Source organism: Oryzias latipes, chromosome 5, assembly GCF_053564925.1.
Source record: "Oryzias latipes strain Hd-rR chromosome 5, Olatipes_Hd-rR_3.1".
NCBI lineage: Eukaryota > Metazoa > Chordata > Actinopteri > Beloniformes > Adrianichthyidae > Oryzias > Oryzias latipes.
The window spans coordinates 16,406,324-16,430,475 of record NC_136241.1 but is presented as its reverse complement, the minus strand read 5'-3'; the positions used below and the strand labels follow the sequence as shown (position 1 = coordinate 16,430,475).

Here is a 24,152-nt window from a genome sequence, read left to right as displayed (position 1 = left end):
ATTGACAGAGGCAGGATCAAAACAACCAAGTGATTTTAGGGTATGGATGTTGAGAGAAAGGCTGACTGGGAAGATGATAAGTTGTTGTTTGTTTTGTTGTGTGTAGCTTCTTTATTTTACATGTCAAGATCAGGGCCGGCCAGCTCTGTGCTATCTAGATTACAAATGACAGTTTGATTTGCTGTGGGGTGTCTCTGCTACTAATGCTCCAAAAAACAAACCTTTACCATGAATGGATCCAATCAATCAAGAGCAAATAAAGAGCCCTCATCATACCCTATCACATGATATTTGCATCCTATCCTTCACAACTCCTCTCATCCATCTTTAAGGAGACCTAATCTAAAATCCACATTTCAATTAGCTTGTGAGTTGTTTTAGTGAAATGATGTAAGAAACTTCCATTTTAAATGGACAGTAATTCTATTGTGCACAGAATTTTTTATTTTTCAGAGCAACCAAAATTTTGAAAGATACATGCTCTCTTTTCAAGATGAGACTTAACACACATAACACCAATCACTTTCTTGTATGTTATACTTTTTTTAGACCCCCAATCTATTTTTCTATTGTCAATAATGGTAAATTGCAACACTAGAAAAACCAAAAAGAAAAAAACTCTTTTAGCTCATGTTTGGAGTTTTATATATATACATATATATATATATATATGCGCGCAAACCCAGGTAGCGCACAGGAGTGAAATTAGCGCAGAGGATCACCGCTCAGTTAGGATCGCATTCATGCAGTTGTAAAATGCGGGGTCGCTTAGTTAGAATTGCGCCTGCGCGGTTGTAAGGTTCGCTCACTCCGTTCCTGAATACACTTCCTCAGTTGATTTTGCGCTCATTCAATATACGGCAACAATGAAACGCCATAAGAGTTTTGATCATGCTAGTGACATAGCGGTCCCAAAAAAGCATGTATCAATTATGAAATGAATAGTTGTACAGGGTGTATGTAGGCTAGAGAGCTTTTCCTTTAGATGTAAAACGAATACATAGATCTAATGTGTAGTACCCTTTGACTAAAATAACACGTTGAAACTTAGACTTAATATGTGTAAAGATGAGATGAGAAAAGGCTTGTTTTTGAACCATGTGCTGAAATACAGCACATGGTTCTGTACAGTAATCATATGAAGAACTTTGATTTTTTTTCTAAAGACAAAAGCATTCATCATATTTACAACTTTTCTGCCAAAAGAAATGTACTGTAAACATTTACTTTGTGGAAGTGCTAAAGTGTACAAAATCACTTACTGAGAAAATCCAAAAAGCTTTGAAGCAAGTCCTTGAATTTGTTCCAGTCAGTAAGCATCACAGGTTTTTGTGTGGAAACCGTTAATTGCAGCACACAGCAGATACTCAAAGCTGTAATTCCTCTCTGTTTTACTAAAAGGACTGACTGGATGTGACTTTAGGTGACAGCTAATAAATATCTTTGCTTGCCAAAGCCTTTTCATTAATCTTCACTTGGCTTTTGAACGTTAATTGCTTCATTGGCCTCGCTGATTGAAACTGGTCTTCTTTGCATTTAGATAAACTGTTGGGGCAGAAAGAATATACCCTAAAAACACATACTGATCCCTCTAATTCACATTAGCTCCTAGTGATCAAGCAGGTAATACACTGTGGTTTTTTATAGCCAGTGAAGGTAATTCATGGTGTTAGTTTACAATGGAGACTGGCATTTGTGAGCAGACAATGATCCTATGATTGCACCTTGTTTGGTTTTACAGTATAGTTGCCAACAAGAACTGAGATCAGCATGCAAATGATTGTGTGCTTTACAACAGTCTAGCAGGTTTGTGTTTACCACTGTTTAAAACAAATAAATTTTGACAGATCCAGTCACTAAAATAAAAGATAAACTGTCCTACTATGCCAAGAGCATTTCTCTCTGAAGACCCATTCTCGTCATCTTAGTTAATACCGTTTTTAGCCACAGAAAGAAAAAAAAGTGTCAATTTTCTAGGACACAGTTTCTGCGGAGTGGCAGTACAGTACTTTGTTAAAAATTTGTCTCAAGAATTGTGGGTGGGACCTTTGGAGTGGAGCATCTCCACCCCCCCCCCCCCACCCCGCACCATTACTGAGAGCTTTCTATTTTCTTTCACACTCCTCTGTTATGCTTACTGCCCCTTACAACCCCAACCTAACATTACTGATGCAACAAGAATGGCGCGCAATATCTGAGCTATCCAGCTGTCCAGTTTTGAGCCAGATGTCAACTCAGTTGAGGAAAATAAAGATGTACATGTATCTATTTGTCTACAAGTTGATGCATCAGAATGGAGCGGCGCATGGAGCTTTTTGACCCACCGATTGTATTTTTTACTCAACAAATATTTGCTTAATTATTAATTTTACAACAGCATTTTTTATCTGATCCTGATTCACAATGATTTGACTCAAGAAATACTGAGAAATGCCATTTTAAGTTTAATTTTTTATATATGTCTTCCATTAAAAGAAAAATGCCACAAGAACTTGTTAAAAACACCAAAAACACAATTTTCATTGGAACATGTCTTTAAAGTTTTAGCCTCACTTTTTTTTGTCTTAAGACATACATGACCAGCATTTTATAGCCTTATATTTAAATTGTTCATAAAAGTTTGCCAGCAAATGTTGGCCTTATTTTTTCTCAGTTCCTTCATTTGATTGAGCGCATTTTGCATCCAATCCTTTCTCCTCTAATTTAATCACAATCTTTTGCAGAAAGCTTACAATAAAGTAAAATATTCTCTGATATCACTGATGTTTCTGTATGATAATTCTTGAGATATGTGCCATCGATCCCTTTACAAATGCCTGCTTGTATAATGGGTTCATTAGTGAAACTCTTTAGCCACGGTTTTAAAACAGCATGCTTTTGTTATTCTATTCTTGTAGTCGCACTTGTTGTGGGATTGTGTTTTTCTGTCAGGCAAGTACATCATTATCCCTTCACCCAGACGGATTAGCTTGTTCCACAGAGCCTCTCCCCCGATGTATCTCCTCTCATGATGAGGTGCTCTGAGAAAGGGGGGGGTTGGTCAAATGATTTTAAATGCCACAAGTGTCTGGATGCTTTTTCTGCAAGTGTTGATAAGAAACCAACCACATTCTTAAATGCAAAATGCAAACCAGAAACGTGTGCTTGAGAAATCAAAACTGAATTTATTTAGCTGAATTTGTTAGGATTTGTGCAACATTCTCTGAAATATGCTTTGCTGTTAATCCTTCCCTCTGAAAAGTCACCCATTCCCCATGACACCTCCACTTGTTAAAATAGAGTAACAACCTTAGTGGAACCCTTCATTATCCACTGAGGAGGCATTATGATGGGAGCAGCAGAATCTAAGACAGCTGAATGTGACAGTGGGCAACCTGTTTCCAGAAACATGTAGAAATGTTCAACTGCGGATGGTCTGAAAAACTCATCCATTATCTATTATGTTTATAGTTTTGCATGAGTTTTACTCACACACACACACACTGGAGTGCACTCTTCATTGTGTAGACTGTGCAGTAGTTAGGTATTGACAGAATGGCAGCCCTTGCATTCCTGGAAAGCTTGCATGCAGGCTTGTGGGTTCGTGTGAGTGACGCTTGTTGTCCATGAGTGCGGACTGAACTTTGCCTCCTGTCACTGACTCCATGCTCTATGAACACTTAGATTATTGGCAGAAATTTTAAAGCTGCAAAAATTTAGCAAGTATAAGTGCTATGGAGTGGACACCAAAAATGGTATGAAAAAAAACATTCTCAACAGTGAGATAATGAAACTATTCAAATATGCTCTTAAGGTAAAAAATGATGCATTCAAATCTCGATCAGCTGCCATGTTCCTTCTTTTCTCTGAACACAAATCATTTCCATGCTTTATGCAAGAAAATTACACACTGATTAAAGCTAAAAACTAAGCTAAGCTAAGCTTCTGTCATGAAACTAATCCAGGTAAAATAAAGTTTTCAAGATCTAAAACCCATTATAGGATAGCACATTGTAATGAACTATCCATGTAATGAAAAAATATGGATTTTGCATGGATTATTTCAGTCTTATTACATAAATATAAAAGGTAAAAAAGCAGGCTTCTCTGGAAAACTGAGGATATTGGCAGCCTAATGCATACAAGGAAAATAAAGTGCTGTTATTTAGGCCTCTGATCATCATTAGAGAAACCGTTAAGTGCATAACAATAAATTCATGATGATACATTTATCAGATTATTAGTTTTTAAATGTTGCAAGGAAGCTTAACAGCACCTAATGAAGCAAAAGTCTGTCTTTTTGCAGCACAGAGAAGTGGAGTGGAAACCCTTTCTAAACTCATTTGTAGGTAGGAAATCATGTGGAAATTCAACATAAAGTTCTCCCTTGTCATTTTACACATGGTCACGAACACAATTATTTCAAATGATCATGATTATCTCAAATAAATCCCATTACAAAATAATTGAGTCTGGCCTAGTTGAGGTTGATGAGTGAAATAAATGCTTGGATCTAATTTATCCATCAACCATTTCAGCCAATTTCTAATTTTCTATTTTGATTAATTGAATGTGGCACAAAATGTCCATCCATGACTGTTCATCCATTCATTTTCTACAGTAGTTTCCTACCATTTAGGGTCAAATTGTCACCCTAAAAGTCTTGAAAAATCGGCATAGGTTTCCAGGTGATATTATCAAGACTTCGGATTGTTTAAATTGTTTATTTTTTCATCTAGAACAACATACTGTTTTTTTAGTTGGTCTCAAGGTTTTGTATTCTTTAGTCTACTGATTCTTGTCAAGATTCTTTTCAGGTTTTACATGCAAATATAGGAGAAATATTTCTATAAAGTATTTTTGATAAGTTCTTGACCACACAAAGAGAACTGAAAACAGACTGAGGAGGAGAGGAGGCATAGAGTTTGCACTTCAGCAACTATTGGAACTCTATGCGATGATAAAGCACCACTTATCCAAAAATCCCCAAGAGTGAGATGGTTCTTTAAGACACTTTGAAAATCCTGCATTCAAGTTTCTCTTAGAAGCCTAAAATGCTTTTCCCTTCATCGCACACATGCAAGTTTCAAAGTAAATAAATTTACCTTAATGTGATTTTGGTTCTTTGAGACTTCAAAGAAGTACTGCGCAAAAATGTTTCCAGATTTATATTCGTAGCCCCACCATCAGTGTGTGCTAGACAAGATTATCTTGGTGTGATTTGTGGGCTTTGGAGCCTGTCAAGTGTTTTTGGTGAGTCTTAGTTGACCATAGGGATAATTATGGACATTGTAAGAGATGAACTGCCCAAAAGCAGAATAATTTTTTTAAATAATATTTATAGTTTTTTTAGGCATTCCTTGTTGGATTAGCTCATAATTAAGTTCTACACTAAATATCAGAATGTGCTCATTTTTGTACCCATAAAATGAAAATACAAGGTTGACTGATGGTTATGATAATGGGATTGAGAAACGACAATGAGTTGATAATGCTTTAGATCAGTGTTTTTCAACCTTTTTTGAGCCACGGCACACTTTAACCCTGACAAAAATCCCGCGGTACACCAGCAACCAAAAAAAAAAAAAAGCAGAAATTCATGGTCTGTATTGATCGACAGCCCCCCCCCCCCCCCCCCCCCCCCCCCCGCGCGCAATCTCACGTGGATTTTTGTGATAATTGTGGCAAAAAAAGCAGGAAGGTGCGGCTGTTTTTTTCTAAGAGATGAACCACCAGCTAAAGACGAGCTCAGTTGGTATTTTTGTTAGAACTGAGCGACTTTATCAGCAGAATTAAGAACAAGGAAGTGAAGACTTTAACCACTTCTGATTGGTCAGACTGATGACATGTGATTAAGCCTTCAAGAATGATTGGCGGAGACAGTTAAAGGGGCGGGACTTTTCCTTACACAGTTACAGCTGCAGCTAAATCGCGGTACCGTGATTCTTATCAAAATGTCTTTAATAGAATTATATAAACACAAAGAAAAAGTAATTTTAAGATATTTTATATTCCTAACTACTCAGTGTTTTATCAGGGCCTGTTTGGATGAACAAAGAGCTGATTTCCTGGAGATGGAAAATATTTTTAGATCAGTTAATGAGGGCAATTTCTCCACGGCGCACTTGACCGTCTCCCACGGCACACTAGTGTGCCGCGGCACACTGGTTGAAAAACACTGCTTTAGATTATGACCAAAACACATTTTAAAAGAGCAAGAATTAAATAGCATTTTGGTGTGTTTTATTTGGATTTTTTATGTGTGATATTGCTTTAAAAAAAGACAAATAGTCTTAATCTGCAAAACTAGGAGATTTCATTCAACGAATAGCTCTAATGAAGTGTGCGCGCGCGCGTAAACGGCTAAGTACTAAGTGGAGACTGAAAATTAGAATTTAGGAGGCAGAGTGGAAACGTGTGTTGAAACACAAGTGCGTGATTTCCACGGAGTCTGTTGTGTCTTTGAGTTCCACTGAGGTTCTCAGAGACTAACTGCTTGTAATTTGGATGAACTAATCCGCTGGAGTCCGGCTGTTGCACAGTAGCGCACAAAACCTTTCCGACCAAGTTCCCCCTCCCGGACAGGCTCAGACTGAGAGAGCTGACAAAATACTCCCTCATCTCTGCTTTTCGAGCTGCTGCTGAGTGCCTGGGAGGACAGAGCGGAGCTGTACGCTTCACTCTCTCATCCCTTCAAAGTCTCTGACAGGCAACACAGCCTCCTCCGTGCGCAAAAGCGGAGTTCGGGCTCTCTTTTCTTTGACCACAGCAGGACCGATGTTGACAGCGCGCACCAGACTTCCCCGAAAATGTGCCAGTCGTGTGGATCGAAGCCTAAATCCGGTTCTGTCACTGAAGCCGGGAAACTCTTCCTGAAACACACCACCTTCCACGGGTTGAGGCACATCTTCCTAGGCGGTTCCTACCCCCGGAGAGTTGCGTGGCTCTTGGCGTTCTTGGCGGCTTTGGCGCTGCTCTTCATCTGGTCCACTAACAGAGTGCGGTACCTGCTCTCGTCACCCGTGTACACCAAGGCGCACATGGTGTACGCCAAACGGCTCGTTTTCCCCGCAGTGACCATCTGTAACCAGAACCTCCTGCTGCCCCGGCGCATGAAAAAGACTGACATTTTCAGCGCGGGCAGGTGGTTAGGTCTCTTGGGGAGAAACTGGCAGCTTTCCCCGACAGCTAAAGAGGCGCTCATGTCTCTGCGGGATGAAAGCAGCGAGAGCGCAACTGGCGAGCCGCCCTGGTATCCCCTGTCTCGAATTTTGGACTTCAACCACTTCCTTCCTCCTCCCCGGGATTCTCAGCCATCCATGAAGCAGCTGCTGAATCGGCTGGGACACCAACTGGAGGAGATGCTGCTGTACTGTAGGTACCAGGGAGAGCTCTGCGGCCCGCGTAATTTCAGCACCGTGAGTGTGTTCCCAAAGTAACTTCTCTTGTGTTTTAAGTTCAGCTCCTTTTACCCGCATGTGGAAACAATGTTTGGTGTTTTTGCCACGACTATATCAGCTGAATTAACTGGCTTTGAGGCATACAGTCAGAATGGATAGACACACAGCTCAAAATCCTCCGCTTTGCTGCTCGCTGTCACGCCCCAGTAGTTGAAGTGACCATCTCTAAGTCTGTCCAATCATTTGTTTTTCCCTTGTTTTCTCTAACATGTTCATTAAAATCTACAAAGCCTTCCCATAAGGTTTCTATAAAATAAAATAGTGCATGATTATGGTTTCAACCGTTTCCCCCCCCTTTTCTTTTCTTGAAGTATCTTAAAATTATATTGTGAATTACCACAATGATTAACAAAAGCTACTTTTTTCAATTAATTGTAAACCTTTACAGTCCCATATCACCTCATCATAACTCAGTGTTTACAAGAGGCCAATCTCCCTCTAATGAAGACTTCTGATTAATTTAGTAACCCCTTGCATTGTTCACTGACAGTGTGATTGAGTACATTTAGTTGAAGTGCAGCCTCATTGATTTCCCTTTATTATTCAGTCTAGAGGAATGAGAAAAACACTCTTCTGTTCCTGCTCCCACTATATTACTCAGATAACCAGATTTTCATCCAACAAATCAAAAAGAAGAAGACAAAAGAGCCTCATGTGTGGGAATCTGCTTTCCCCCTGTTTGCCAGCAGCATAGGAATATACCAGATTTCTCATTTAAAGTCCAACTCCAAACATCTTTTGATATTGTTGAAGTGTTCCCAGTGGTCTTTTAATTATGATTATTCCGTTTTTGACCAAAGTCAAAAATCTGTGTCGTTTTCTAGGAGATCGTTTCTGCAGAGCGGCAGGAGTTCATTAGAAATTCACCTCTGAGTTGTGGGCCGAACTGTTGGCATGTAGTTAGCCCATATCCACTTCCCATCATCCATCTGTTTACACACTCTCCCACTAGTTTACAACCCCTCACACCCCTAACCCAACATTACATGTGCAACAAAAATGGGGAGTAATATTGGAGCTATCCAGCCAGCTTGGATGAGAAAACAAGACGTGAATGGATCCAGTCATTTATACGTGAAAACGTTAGAATGGAGCTTGTGGCCTGCAAATGTTAGCACCTACATCACAAGAAGTTTTTTTCCAACTGCATTTTTCTTCGGCTGCTCCTGATTACCAACAATGTGAAAAAAGAAATACTCCGAAACGCAATTTAAAGCTTAATTTTCTTTTATACATGTCCTCTATCTCGAGGAAAATGCTGCAAGAACATCTTATAAAACACCAAAAACACAATTTTCATTGGAGCGGGTCTTTAAACATGCCGTCTGCAGTGTGTCTGGTGTTTAAGTTGCACTCTTCTCAAAGATCCATGTCAAAGCTGCTTTTTCCCATCTTAAATTCAAAAGCAGCACATTTGGAATAGCAGAACGAGCTATCACAACCCCACACATTTTTTTTTAGAATATTTTGGCATTATTTTTGTTGTGCTGAGTATTTTTAGGGGCAACTGTTTCAGAGAGTAACCTACAGTATTTTGTTGATTAACATAAGCCTGCAGTCTGGAGCTATGGGGATGTGTCCTCCTGCATAGATAATCAATGATTCCCTTTGTGGCTTCAAGGCAGGTAAGACAGGCTGTTGGCTTGAATGAGTGCAGTGGAATCCGTCACACTTAAGAGGTGAAGTGTGGAGGACGATGGAGAGTGCTTACAAAAGATTTCAGGGTTTATTGACTTTTGTGCAACAGCCCCCCCCCCCAGTCTCTAGAAGCTCTGCAGATATGGTCCACCAGCTCCATCAATACTCTCTCAGTTCCATGGCTCCATCCTTCCTTACTCCCACTGGATCTGCACACAAGTCGTTCTTTTTTTTTTACCTAAAGGCACTTCTCACTTTACTAGTAGCTTGCTGATCTGATTTAGATAAGAAATCAACTTGAGAACATGATACTGAAATTGAACCCTTTCCCCCTCCACCACAGCTTACCAAGCTGTACTTTTTACATTTACTTTGCAGAAACGTGTCTGATGAATCCTTTTGTTGTTGTATAGTATGTTTTTACGTTAAAGTGTTTTTCGGAAACAACTTAAACTGCTTTTCATTAGAAGTTGTGTCATAGTGAAACCTTCTACAAAGGTTCATGGTTTTACTTAGGATTTTTCCTCAACCCATCAACCTTTCAATAAATTTTCAGACATGCTGAGTCACTTAAGAAATGAGTTTGTGACCGCGTTACAGTAAATAGCTGTTTTTCAAGGACTACTGAAAGATTTCTCAGTGTTTTTTTTAGTGCAGTACAGATTTGCATAATAAAAAGGAGCAAACTTTTCGGCATCTCCATCTTTAGCAACATGTCTATTAAGATTTTCAGTAATGCAGGTCATGGTTTGTGTTGTCCAGGGCAACTAGACTTTAAATGTTGATCTAAAAGATGTGTTGGTGCTCATCTGAGTGGCTTGTCAAGTTCTAAGCGCTGATGAGGAATTCAGTTTTTTTAAAGCTTCACATCAGTTAAATTTTGTCAACAGGTCATCTAAAACAAATTCTAGAGATTGGAAATTTTAATTGCTTGACAGTCAGGGATTTGCATGTTTTTCCATACTAAAGAGATCCACAAGGATCTTACAACATTTTTCTTACTGCTAACAAGCAGGAAAAATGTAAAATGCCGTTTTCAAATTCTTAGAAATGTGTCTGACAGAACTGGTCACAACTGGAGAATACAATCGTTTTACGCTTAGATGGGCAAAGTAGAAACATTGCTACTGGCTACTTTTTTGACTTCTCATTTTGCATGTTAAGTACGTAAGTCCTGAAAACAAAAGAAACAATAGAAAAAGTCAGACCAAATGAGACATGTTTAGAAGAGTTACTACTAGTAAATCTGTTCTCCCTAAAAGGAGCCTGATAATTAGGCTCAGCCTTGAGAAGCTGCATCTGCATCATCTTAGCAAACCAAATACAGTAACTTACCAGATCTGTGATGTTTGCTGTAACACACAGTTCCAAATGAGGAAGAAAAAACTGCATCACAACATTTTAATTTAACTGCACTACGTGCACACATGATTTCACTAAATTACATTTTGTACTCTTGGAATTATATTTTCTTGCAAAAATAATTGAACATAAAAAATTGCTTATTTTGTTGTTGTCTGTTTGATTAGCATCCAATACTGATGTTTTTAGGGCAGACAAATAAAACATGAAACAATATCTGTGCCTATTTTTCCACAATACTCTGCATCGGAATGGCTACAACTGTGAAGATCCTTTACCCCAGGGGTTTTGGACTCCAGACCTTTTGCACATGGCATCCAGCTGTTTTTTTTTATGTTTTTTTTTTTTTAAACCATGCCTTCCTGCCGCTGATACCTGGAGCAGGTGTGCTTTGCCAACGGGAAAATGCAATGGCAAGTTTGTTGGAACACAGGTGGGACAATGGCCCCCGAGGCCTTGAGTTTGAAACCTGTGCTGTAACCCAAGTAAAAGGTTTTGGCATGGAACAGCAGTAGACTGCAGGCGCCGACTCAAAAATGACTTACAAAAAATGAAAGATGATAATGACAGACTCATTTTTTACCCTTTTAAATCATAACAGTCTCTTCTTTGGTAAATTATGAGACTATCTAAAGACTGTTGTTCCTCTAAGGTTGTTTTGTTTTTTTACCAAATCTTTAAGTCAAAGCAGGGACTAGATGTTCAAATCCAATCAAACCTTATTTGTATAGTGCTTTACATAAAAACATTTTTCAATTTTCAAAACGATAAACTAGACAAAATGTTTCTGCATTTTAAATGGAAATCTATGTCAAATTATGTGTGCAAATTAAAGAGGGCATACTTCCTAATAATCTTTAATATCATTGAAATATTGTTTTTAGCTTGTTTTTTTTTCAGTTGTAGGTTTTTGTAAGTGTCCAAATGCATTGCATGTTTGAGCTCCGCGCTGATCTTACAAATCAAAGCAGGAGGTAAACTGATTCTCTGGCAACTTTTAGGGAACAGCTTGTTCATCCTTGTAACATTGTCAGATGAGAAATAGCTGAGGGGCATCTCAACATTTCGTAGAGTGTCTCTGTGAATTATTTATCGAAGAGAAAGATGAAAAATGTTTTTTATTTATTTTTTTCGCCATCCAAGGACTGGAAGGTACAATGTCTCTTTCTGCGTGTTTCCACTAAGGTGGGACTGATTTAAATATTTATTTCTTGTGTTTAATATTTAAGTCGAGGCAGCATTTAAGATGGAATGTAAAGTGCTCATTGTAAAGTGGAACAGAAATCTGAAGCAATGCAGTTTTTATTCATACACACACACACACACGAAACCCCTTGGAAAATCTATTGTTAAGGGCAACAGCGTTCGAGTGTTCAACAATATCAGTCTATTTCAATTTGGACTCATTTACACATTTGTGTTTTACAGAAGTTTTTCTTTGTCGTAGCTTCAGGCAGACTTTATGTTGCCTTCCCTACAAAGCCGTATGCCGCCAAACCTAAAAACAGTCAGTGAACAGGCCTTGCTGTCAAGCTCAACAGGTGAAGATTGACGGGCTGTTTGATGGACAGACATAAGGAGGCATGCTTAGAGGAAGCTAAAACCACAGAGCTGCACAACACAGTGAAGATCCTGACTCCCCAAGGTCACCACCACCGCCGCTCTTCACTCAATGCAGCCGGCACAATCTCCTCGTTTCCACAGCAACCCTGACTGCAGGCCTCCTGTAGTCAATCACCACATTGGGAACACGTACACGCAGATGGCAGGCAGGGGTGCTTGTACACATGCAGCCACATACCGTACTCCCTTTCACATACAAATCTCACCATTCATATTCTTGTGTAAACACGTTAACCCTCACATGCATGTACAATGAAGAAGTCTGTCCAGTTGTAAAAGTCCAGTTGCTGTTTTCTTGATGTGTGTCTGCTAGATCCCCCTTTCTAGCATTTTTCTAACACAAGCATGTGTGGAATACAAAGTTGAAAAAACACAAGTTTTTAGAGAGAGTGCTCAATTAAAAACCTTGACAGAATATTGATATATGTGTGTATATTTATATATCTCCTCTATTATTCTGAGATATCTTTCTGGACAAATGGAAGCTGTTATGGCAGTTCTTTTTCTGTTTTTATATTCCAATGATAAATGACGAACAAGGATCAGATTGCGGTGACAGAAAGCTCCTATAGACTCGAGATGGATTTCAGTGGCCTTTTATTGACATCTGCATTCTGCGCATGAGCCAGTATTGCAGACTCTCTTTTGACTCAGTTTTGCCACTTATGCTCTTGAAAGGTCATATTGCATATTGCTTTGCTCTGTCAGATGACACAGTCTTTTTATATTTTACAATTTTAGATGTTCAAGGCTCCTCCAATGACACTTTTGGATGAAATCTCATGCAATTCTTGTCTAGCTCATATAGGCAGTTTACACCTAATTCACTTTTTTTTGCTAGATTTTGCTTTTAGTTTCTTGTGAAACTGCTGTTTTTGGTATTTGAGTCATCAGGACCAGTGTGTGACTCATATGTCAACAATGTACGGGAATAAACGCCTTTAAAACTGTTACCAAGCCACACAAAACCTTCACTCAAATGAAAAAGAATAGTCTTTTGTCCAAACGAATGTTGTTTCAAATGTATTTTGTTCTGCATCTTCAAAGGGATCCTTCTCACAAAAAGAAGACTTCCTTCTTCACTTCCTGGCTTTTGTTATTTATTATCACCTGCCACCCACCACCTATGTCCTCCTACCATTTCCACATAAATGTCAAAATGCTGAAGGTTAATACGATGTTAATTGGGAACTAGGATGCTTTGATACAGAGCTCTCAATCATGCAGCCGGACAACAAAGTAGGGTAACTTTTTATTTTGGCTCTCAGCCATGCGCTCCCATTTCCTGATCTTTTTGATCACATTTTGGATCCATTAGTCCACTGAACATCATGTCTTTGCCAAGAAGCAGAAGATGCTTTATGAAGAAGTAGCTCACCAGCAGTTCTGACATTTGCCATGTCACAGCCAGTGCTGTGTTTATCTTATTTACAATGCATGAAAGACACAGATGATGTTGAGAGATCAGGTTTATTTATGATGAAGAGCTCTACAAAAACATCGGTAATTACGTCTCTATGTCTGGGTTCATGACATCATTCAGAGTCTCTATCGGTACGATGATCTTCCCTCCTGCTGCTGTGTCTGACCAAGTTTGAAGACTTGCTGTCCCACATTTATCCTAGAGGGAAAGAAACACAAGATCAAAATTAGGGGATGTTTTTTTTTTTCATTGTCTCAATGAAAAAAAATCTTGGAGGCTGGATCACGCTGCCTTCCCATCCCGCAGCTGTTCTCTGTCTAGCAGCCAACTCACCTCCCAGTACCCAGCATAGCGAGCGTAATCACTCCAGCTCCATTGGCCCTGCAAGCTTTGCGCAGCACCAGAAAATGTTTTTTTAAACCCCTTGAAAAAATAGATTCGTTGCTAAAACAAAAATCAGCATGTGCGATTTGGTGGATGAACAAATTCTTTGGTTTATTTTTTGCAAGTTTTTTTTTGTTATAGTTTTTCTGTCAGCTTCCTGTTCAACAATTAACACAGTTTTAATGGGGTAACAAGGCAAAGTTTGAAGAAAGAAAAAAGCTGTCACTTAGGTTCTTTCCTGTGTGTTTTTCAGATATTCACCCGGTATGGAAAATGCTACACATTTAATTCAGGCAAAGATGGACAACCCCTGATGGTGACAATGAAGGGCGGGACGGGCAACGGACTGGAGCTGATGTTAGACATCCAGCAGGATGAATACTTACCCGTGTGGGGAGAGACCGGTAAGTTTACCTGATGAACTTACAAAGTGCAGCGGGTGGTTATTCATACCTCTGGCATGTAAATCATTTCACTATGAAACATCTTTACTTCCTACACTACAGTGACATCCATTTCAGAGCAAACTTAGTTTAAAAGAGATTACTTTTTTATGTTCAAATATCAAACATTTTTAAATTAAATAATTATTTTTGCTTTTACATACAGTATACATATCAATGGGATTCTTCTTTAATTCTTTTAATAGACTTGAACTGATTATGCTCACTGTGAGACCAATGAATATTTCATTTAGTAATCATACTGTTTCTTTTTCTTATGACTGATTGGGAAACTGGAGAGCATACACTTTAAAACTTAACAATTCACTCAGAACTTTCCAAAGAAATAGTATTAGCAACCAATCTGCATAAAGATTGTTGAACATTGATCAAGAAAATTACATTTTGCTGTAGCATTACTGTCATATGAACCGAATGGCGAGATGACAAAACCAAAAAGAAGTTGAAAACCAATTTGATGTTACAAAATTCATTTCATTGGCTCTTCTATTTAGGATAAAGTCATCATCAGAAGTGACGCTTCAGGGGTTCCTGAACTTTCATTTTATGTATTGCAGCTTTGTGTTGTTATCAATAGTTTATGGATGCTGGAAATTTAATGAGACGAAGCAGTTAATGTGGTCACACTAGCACTGTGCTCACCGTCATCGTTAGGCCGGCAGCAAGAGCAGCAAGCAATCACCCTTACTGTATTATTTAAATTTAAAAGCACACACACACTTTGCGCATCAGTGGTTTTAGTACATTAATAATCAGTGTGTTCTTTCTATAAGACTATTAACCAAACCAGTCTGGTCTCTGATTTTCAATGCTTTCCTTCAGAGCTCACTGATATGTGTCACTTGTTCCATGCATTACAGAACATAAACGCTATATTCTTCGACAAACGGAACTTTGCTTTTTCAGACACGGACACTAATTTGTTTTAGCTCATTCTCACCCTTTAGTTGATTTATAGTTTAAAGTGACCTTTTATAATACGGGTCAGCTTCTGTTTCCTCTTTTACCCGCCTCGGAATCCACATCCCTCTCTTAATTTACTTTATAACCTTGATACGCAGGATTTTAACTGAGTTGTGTTGTTCACAAATATTTGTATTCTCCTTAAATCGTCAGACATCAGTTACACTGACAGTTTCTTTCAGTGCCAGTCGGCAAGTGTCAGAAGTCTCGTTATTTCAGATTTTAATTTCGTATTCAGTTGACTCTGGAGTATTCATTCCAACAGGCTGTACAAATTATCCTCCAGAAGTTATTCAGCAAATTATTTCCCTTGTGAGTTTTATGAGAACATTATGCATGCAGTGATATAAAGTCAATGAAAAATGATCTTGCTTTTGGACTTAGCAGAGCTGTAGCCCATCGTGTCACACTGTGTCCCGTAAATGTCTTGATCTTTAGAGTTTATTTTGTTTGGTTTCACAATTTAACTTTTTTTTTTTTGCTTCAACCACCAGCTGCCACTGATGCGCAGCTACATTTATATCCAGAAACTCCCCCAGAATGCTAAATGTGGTCAACAGCAATTTGAAAGGAAATTGGCAATGAGGCTTTGCTGCACGACTTGGAGGCAGCTTCAAGGTCAAAAGCAGCATCTACTTTCACGGGTCCGGTACACGGGGATCCAGTCTGGATCAGGCAAACAGTTTCTGACAAGGACAAGTCAGAGTCCAAGAAAAGGCCCGAGAAATAAATAAGCACAGATCAGAAACGCCAGGGGATGAAATGTGAGAAAGATATCTGGAATGTTGTCACTTAGTGCAAAAATGAGCTGCCACTATGGACAGAAAAATCCCACAAAACAGATTTGAATCAGCCTCCAATATGCTCTGCGTTCATGACTTCATAAAAATATCCCTTTACATTTCACCTTATTTTCCTTTAAATGGAAAATCTAGTAGTGTGTATGCTTATGCTTATGCTCAAAAAATGAGAAAAAACATAAAAGGGAATTTTCATGATGACTAGAAAGAGTCTCACATGTTTGCAACCAGGCTGGAGTTTGTTCTCCTCAAAAACACCAGTAACTCCCCAGGCAGTCTGGGAAATCTTATCCGAACTTTTCGTTCCATATAAGTTTGATTTTATACTCACTAATGCAATTATTATTTTATGAAGTACTTTCCTAGATATCTATAATTTTTCCATTATACTTTCATATTCACATTGTTCTTATCAGTGAATTTGTGTGGGGGAGTGTATAATTTGACAGGTATCTTCCATCAAGACACATTTTCCAGAAGCCAAATAGTTTTCCCTGACATTTACTGAAGTGTCTTAATTAAAAGGCGTAAAAGAAGGAACTGAGACAGGTAGGCTAATTCGATTTTTTACACTTTCTGATAGAGTGAGCAGTGTCCGGAGTGGAGGTTTGAGGTGAACCCAAATTCTGGAGACAAAGAAGATTTGTGGAATGGAACTACATTTGATAAACGAATGAACAAAACAAACAAATTCAACAACATAACCAAACTAAAATGGAACTTGACAAAAGGGTGAAAACCAGAGCATCTGTGAGTGAGCAACTGAAAACCATGGTCTTGATATACTGAGGGCTAATTAACAGATACAGGAAAAGCTGCTGATAATCACAGCTAATATCTTATGTGACAAAGAATGAGAAAACTGAAAGCTTGTGTGACTGTGACAAAGAAAAAGCCTGAAACTCAAACGGACAAAATCTGAACACAAACACAGCAGTCTGGATTAAAAAGGGCACAACCACAGTGATGCAGCACTTTGACTCCGACATTTTGGCATATAAAGAAAAACACTTTGTAGCAGAATTCCAACAAGGAAAACCATGTTTATAACGAACAAATGTCAAGCAAATTGTTAATTAAATAGAACTGACTTATAGCATTATAAAATTGTTTAAAAATGAAACAAATAAATTTTTGGAAAATACAATTTGGATTGAGGTAAGGTTGGTTTATTTTACTATAACGTAAAAACGACAAAGTATCATTACAGCTGAAATGATCAAGCCATCATTATAGTCCGATGCGTGGAAACACTTTGAATTTTACAAGACATGTGACCAAACAGTGTGGTAGAATATTATAATAATGTTTTGTTGTGTTATTTTGATGTGGAAAAACAACAGTGGACCGATCTTTATGAAACTATTGCCAGTAATTCTTGTTTACTTGTTTGTAAACATTTTTAATTTACTGTGCACTTGATTATCTTGCAAGAAATACAAGAAATCTGAGAAACTCCACTTGTACTGTTAAGTACCAGGTATTTATCTCTGAGTCACACTGGTTGAATTTTTTGGCTAAAGGTGTCCTGGATCCATTTTAGGTCATTCAAAATTGTTGTTCAGAAATGAACCAATGTCAAATATGAATTTTATCGACAACCACAAATTAAAATAGTTTAATTAAAATAGTTAAAATTAATCATTACATTCCTAAAAGATTTTCAAGCAATTTGTCAATAATAAAAAGAATTACTACCGTGCGTGTATTGTGGACTATGCATCACTTTCATATGATATTATTTTGCAACAAGAAATCCTCTGTGATAGCCAGACTCCATCTGTACAGTTTAAGGGTACAGCCAAGCAGAGGAAATGGTTCACCCAAGTGAGAGCAATTTAAGATTAACCGTCCGAGGATGAAGACGAGCTGATGCTCTAATTCAAAAACTGATTTTTTTTCATCCACTTTTAATCAAACTTGGACTAAATACAAATCAAAACTAGCAGACAATGGAAGAACAAAAGATGGTCAAATCCTCTAAGAATATCTTTTCTTGAAGGGTCTCATTCAATACATGTTGACAAAAGGTAATAGATTTGAAGGGCAGAGTAAACTGTTCAATCTGTCTTATTTGTAGTAAGGAATTAGAAAGGTCCCAGAAAAGCTTCAGGTAATAGAAACGTATCTCCCAGCCGAATTGGCAGCTTCTTTAGAGAAAGTTACCCAGAAGAGCAAAGCATTTATGTTTCTCTGAGAAAAGCTATTTCAGGGATTTCAGATTGACAGCAATAAATGCTGTGCTGGCTGCACGCTGAAGGACAGCTTCAGCTTTAAGTTGTCTAACTGATCTATGTGGGAAACAAGTATAGTATACTTTTTTGTCTTAAATGAATCCTCAGTGTTTTACTTTAAAACCAGATGCTGTTCTGTCAGTTTGGATGAGCTAAAGTTAAAGCTTTTTTGTTCACTTGGCTGTTTTATTGCTGTTACACATGTAATTAGGCTCATGATATCTGCACACGTGAAATGAAAGATTTCTTGCTTAAGTTTAAGTGTACTTTCTGAAAAAAAAGGTACATATATAAAAATAATAGTTATAATTGAAAACTATTGCATAACATTTTCATTGATTGGTGGTATTCCTCTTGTATTAGATTAAAGAAAGAATCATCTGGAGTTGTTTTCTAGTGTGAGTCCTCTGTATGATCAAAGATTTGAGCATAGCCCATTTTAGAGCATATAAACTCAATGGATGCACCAGACATAGACAACAAACACGAGACGGAGAAAAGCAGAACGCTCTGGTTTGATTTTTTTCGCATGAAAGCACAGGACAGTATGATCACAGGAATCTTTTGATGGAAAGGGAAACTTCCATCATATTATTATGCAAGTCTGCAATGCAGAAGAAGACTTCACAAGAGTATAGTATTTACCACAAAATGCCAATCATTCATAAGTAGAAAGGCTAGACTTTATTCAGACCATGGGCAGGAGCAGTTAAAAGAAATCTGACGTATATGGTGATATACTGTCTGGTTTGACTCAAAAGTTGATTTAAAAGCACTTTACAGTACTCACTCAGAGACCTAAATCATATCATGAAAAAGAATCTATGAAGTACTTGATGGAATAAAAGTGGAAAATCCTGCAATCAGCTCAATTATTCAATCTCAAGCTTACCAGGCTGTGGTTTATTACAAACAAAAAGAGCAAAGACCAACTAATAGCCTATAATGCAAGAAATGGGAACAAAAACATTTTTGGGCTCTAGGTTTTACTCTTAATCAATCAAATCGTTAATAAATAAACATCTAATTTGAGATCATTTTAATTATAGCATTTGACCTTTAAGTGTGTGAAAGCTTTATTCATTACTTTGGCAGTCATATCTTGAACTTGATATTGACTGTGGGTCAATATCTTGCAAATATAATTAGAAAAACACTAAATACACATACATACACAAAATAATAATTTATTTCTAGTGTTGGGCATAAATATTAAGACTTATAACTCACAAGGTCTAGTTATATCGTCTTCCATCTTTGGCCATTATGAAAACTGTTATTATTAGGACTGTGATGACTATCTGAATACTCAGATATTTGTGATCTGTTCCATAAAAATTGAGTATGAATATTTGTGACGACCAAGATTCGCGATCTTTTGAATTTTGCTCTATATTTTGCTCATTATAGAATATTGTTGGATTTTAAGTTTACAAACAAACAAAAAAGCAGAATGAAATCTCCAGAATACAGTCTTGGTGAAGTTTCCCATTTTAAAAGTAAAACCATCAAGTTGTTTTTGTAGCTGAAAGAAAACCGGAAGTTCTGTTTACTACCATAAATTCTTAAAAAACGTAGCTTTAACCCTTAAATTCACATTTTTTTGACTATAGTTACTCTTCCACTGATGACATAATTAATGGCATTCGAACGGAAGCAGGGAAGGCAGCCTCACACTGATATGCAGCACTCCACAGTAGTGAATTGCGTATGTAATCGCCATCAGTCAGCTCTGCCATGGAGAAAAGCAGCTTTTCATACCCACTTTGCACTGATATGCCTTAGAGCGTAAAGTGTTGTATATTGGTGCAAAGCAGGTCTTAAAAGACGCTTTTCTCCGCTGCAGAATCAGCTAATTAACTGTGATTGCGTGAACAGTCAAGAATTTACGGTATGTCACAAAGTGTGCATTAAGAGTTAAATGTAGTCGAGAATTTGAATAAATAATAGAATAAATATGAATTTAAGAATATTACAAAAATCTTGTGATCAATAATGTGATGTCAGGTGACTGTAAGAGTGGTGGAGAATTCGTACAGGAACATGACTTTAAAATGTTCATCTAAAGGTTTAGAAGTTTTCTGTTTTTTTCACTAATGATTAAAAAAAAGTCATTTTCTGAAACCTTTCTGTTGGAAACAATATTATCAGTTTAGATGAAAGGACTGTGAGTGTTTTCTTTTTCTTTTTTTTTTTTACTTCTCCTGTCCAACAGCTGGGCAGACAGATGAGAGCTGAAGGCCTCTTGTGTTGGACATATTTTACTTTTACAACAGGGGTTATGAATCTTCTGACAAACAAGAGGTTTGTCTGAATAAACCCCTTTTGTAATCAAGGCCAAACTTTATTCATTTTAATTATTTTTGAAATTCTTTTGTGTTGAGTGTTTTCTAGTTGTTACATTTTTATTGAGGTGTTGCTGTGTCTTCATTTACTCTCTTGTCATCAATCTACTGGAACTGTTGTCAGCTAAACTTTGAGGATGGAAAAACTGTGGAGAACATTTTCAGGATTTGTTGCATAATGATCCAAAGCAAAAGTGATGCTCTTATTTTTGTTTATTGCAGTAAAAACTTTAAAATCATATTATATTTACTAGTAACAATTGTGGTTTGATCTGTGATTCATTGAGCTTGATCTGTGAATCAATATAAATCGCCACTAATTAACATTTCACAGCCCTATTTATTTAGATGGAGTGTTTTACAGTCACATTCACAAACTGTTCTGCGACTGAACACCAGCCTATAACCACCAGGGGCAATGTAGTGTTCAGTGTCCTGTTCAAGGACACTTCGACACATGGGCGCGCAGAGTAGGTACTGAACTTGCAATTTTCCAACCAGTAGTCAACCGCTCTACCTCAGCGCCATGGCCGCCTCATAGATGTTGCTGTGTCTAGATTTACTATCCCCTTGTCATCTGTCTACTGTAACTGTAGGCAGTGAAACTTTAAGGATGGAAAAGCTGTGGAGAACATGTTCAGGATTTTTTGAAAATGATACAAAACAATAGTAATGTTTATATTTTGTTTACTGCTCAAGTTAACCTGGAAGTCGACAGAAAAAATCTTGAATGTGGCACTGTTTAAAGTGATATATACCATTTTTGGTTTGTCTGTTAGGTTTTGTTGATTCTCATCTCCTGTTCTAAATAAAAATATACATGACGGTTTATAAATACAAATTTTTAAAATGTTCATACATCCAATAAAATGACACACAGATAGCAACCATTCAAAGCTGGAGTCTGAGTAAATCCAGGACTTGAGGGCCAGCCTCTTGCTGTTTTTCCACAAACCCTGCCTGATCTGCTGCTTATTGCCTGGATCAGGTGTGTTTAGCCAATAAGGACCTTCAAAGGCAGGTTGGTTAGAAAAGATGTAGGACACCGGCCCCTTGAGGCCAAGATTTGAGCACTCCTGGAGTAGAGGATGCAGAAGACAGGGTTAGATGGAGGAAGCTGGTTTGCTGTGGCAACCCCTAAAGGAAAAAAGTAGAAATGAAAAGAAGAAGATATGACAATCGTTCAAACATAATATATGAAATAGTAAGAATTGTGGTTTGATCTGTGAATCATTGATTTGAGAATTGAATTGGATTGCCACCTAAGTAATTATTGTGTTCACTGAATGTATTTACTGTGGGGGGAAAAAAGGAAAATGCTTATAACCATTTGTATTATGCTATATGTTTCCATGTAAAATGCAGTTTTAAGCTTGGAGGATTTGGACTGGAAGCAACAGAAAAGGGTTTTGTATCCAGTCTAACAACAGTAATGTGTGACAGTTAAAGCCTGCAGTGTTTTGGAGGCTTTCATGCTGTTTTCCAGACACGTCCCAGAGCTTTTTAATTGAAAGTAGCAAGAAAGCCTTGCACTTAGATGATACCAAGTGACAACCAGAAAGGAAAAGGCCAACACAAAGAAACATCCTATTTTATCCCCTAAACCAGAGCTCAGAGAAGCCAAATGTCTTGAATCCAACCTGCCTTCTGCACAATAGTCATCTTTAGGTCACTGCAAAAGTGACAGAAAGAGTTTACACAAATAAAACCTCTCAGCTCCATTTAAAGTTTGTACTGCAAACTGATGTGGGAAACTGAAATCTCATCTATATTGATTTCACACCATCTTTTATTTAATAATTGATACTGTTCTCCCTCTGTTTCCTTGCTGGAGTTACAGCTCCTGTAAAGGAGGTGTTGTCATCAACTGATTTATTTCTGGAAGCCCATCTGCTTAATCCTACAAACAAAAAACACAAAGTGTCATTTACAAATCACTTACAAAGTAAAAGTTCTCTTTTACTTATAGAGCTGGTTTTATTTTCTGGCTTGCTTTTCTCCGACACACATTCCATCACTGAGACGTTTGCTGTATCCTGATTAGTAGCAGCTGCTGCACCTTGATCTTTTGTGAGCCTGTGTGTGCAAATCATCACCATCTCTGTTGTAGCCGTCCTAACCTCTTCTTTTCAACAGACGAGACATCGTTTGAAGCCGGGATCAAAGTTCAAATCCATACCCAGGAAGAGCCGCCATTTATAGACCAACTGGGGTTCGGCGTGGCACCAGGGTTTCAGACTTTTGTCTCCTGTCAGGAACAACGGGTACGTCTAACCGGAGATGACAGAATATAGAGGGCAAAGCAGTAAATAAAATATGAGCTTGTGTATTATGGCAATATTTCTTTTCTAATATCTTATTACTAGTTTCTTTGAATTTTGATATATTTTTTATTTATTTATTATGTTTGATAATATTTTGCCCTTACACTTCCTTATTTGTTTATTTTTTTTTAACTTGTCCTGTCCAACAGCTGGGCAAACAGGTGAGAGATGAAGGCCTCTTGTGTTGGACATATTTTACTTTAACAACAGGGGTTCTGAATTTTTTAACAAACCAGAGGTATGTCTGAATAAATGCCTTTGTAATCGAGGCCAAACTTTATTCATTTTAATCGTATTTGAAGATTTTTTGTGTTGGACCGGACGGAAAAGGAAAGGAGGGAAGAAGAGAGAGAGATGTTAGAGAGGGGGTTAGAAGGGTGATTATAAGGGGGGGGGACCATGAAGCATCATAAAGCAACAAGTTGCTGGTTGCCCTTACACTTCCTTAAGTATTTCTTTAGTAGACATCAATAATGCCAATTATTTCATTTTTAAGCATTTTCAGTTAAATCAACCAAAAAGTAACTTTGAAGTCTAAGAACAGAAACTTAGTTAGACTTTTTTCAATCCTGTTTAAACTTGGAGTTGCATTTAAGATATTTGGTATTACCGCATAGAATACCATAACATTTATGAGATCGTTTAAGGACAAGTAAGTGCTCCTTTAGCTGAAATCATATTCAGATTACATAAAGAATTTGGATTTCTCCCACTTTAGATGGTGCTGTGTTTGCTGTGACATTGAAATTGGCAAATTTAAGGCTGTATAAAACAGCTTTAAATGTATTGCACCTTTTATACACTGAGGCTATTCAAAGTGCTTTGAGATCAATTTTGATTGGAAAAAGGAGTAGTTGGACTGCTTCTCACTTATAACGTGTCCATCACTGTACAAATAAATCTTTTTTGCAGATATTAATTTTTAAAACAAACTGCTTACATTCAAATCTTAAGATACTAGTTAAAACACTCTTGAACGAAATCAGTCAGATCATGAGAAAACCAAATAAAGCACATAAATGTGTTTGAGGTATACAGATAAATAAGAAGCAATTATTTTCACAAAACCTGCAAATACACACACTCTCTAAAAAGTATGAGAAAGTTAGGAAATACTTAAAGATGTTTTGAAATGGGAAAAGCTTACTAATCA

The 24,152-nt window shown here is 37.6% G+C and overlaps 1 protein-coding gene across 3 annotated transcripts in view; it reads left to right on the top strand.

Moving 5' to 3' along the window:
• asic1b (acid-sensing (proton-gated) ion channel 1b) overlaps positions 1-24,152 on the top strand; it is a 152,341-nt gene that overhangs the window by 114,768 nt on the left and 13,421 nt on the right. For 2 of the 3 annotated variants that reach the window (XM_004068816.5, XM_023954959.2), the window contains 2 exons: positions 14,123-14,273; positions 22,812-22,939. In XM_004068816.5, the coding sequence (XP_004068864.1) occupies positions 14,123-14,273; positions 22,812-22,939 (279 nt within the window). Of the gene's footprint in view, positions 1-6,575; positions 7,398-14,122; positions 14,274-22,811; positions 22,940-24,152 lie in introns of those variants that run through there. The other variant, XM_011474989.4, reaches the window with a different exon arrangement.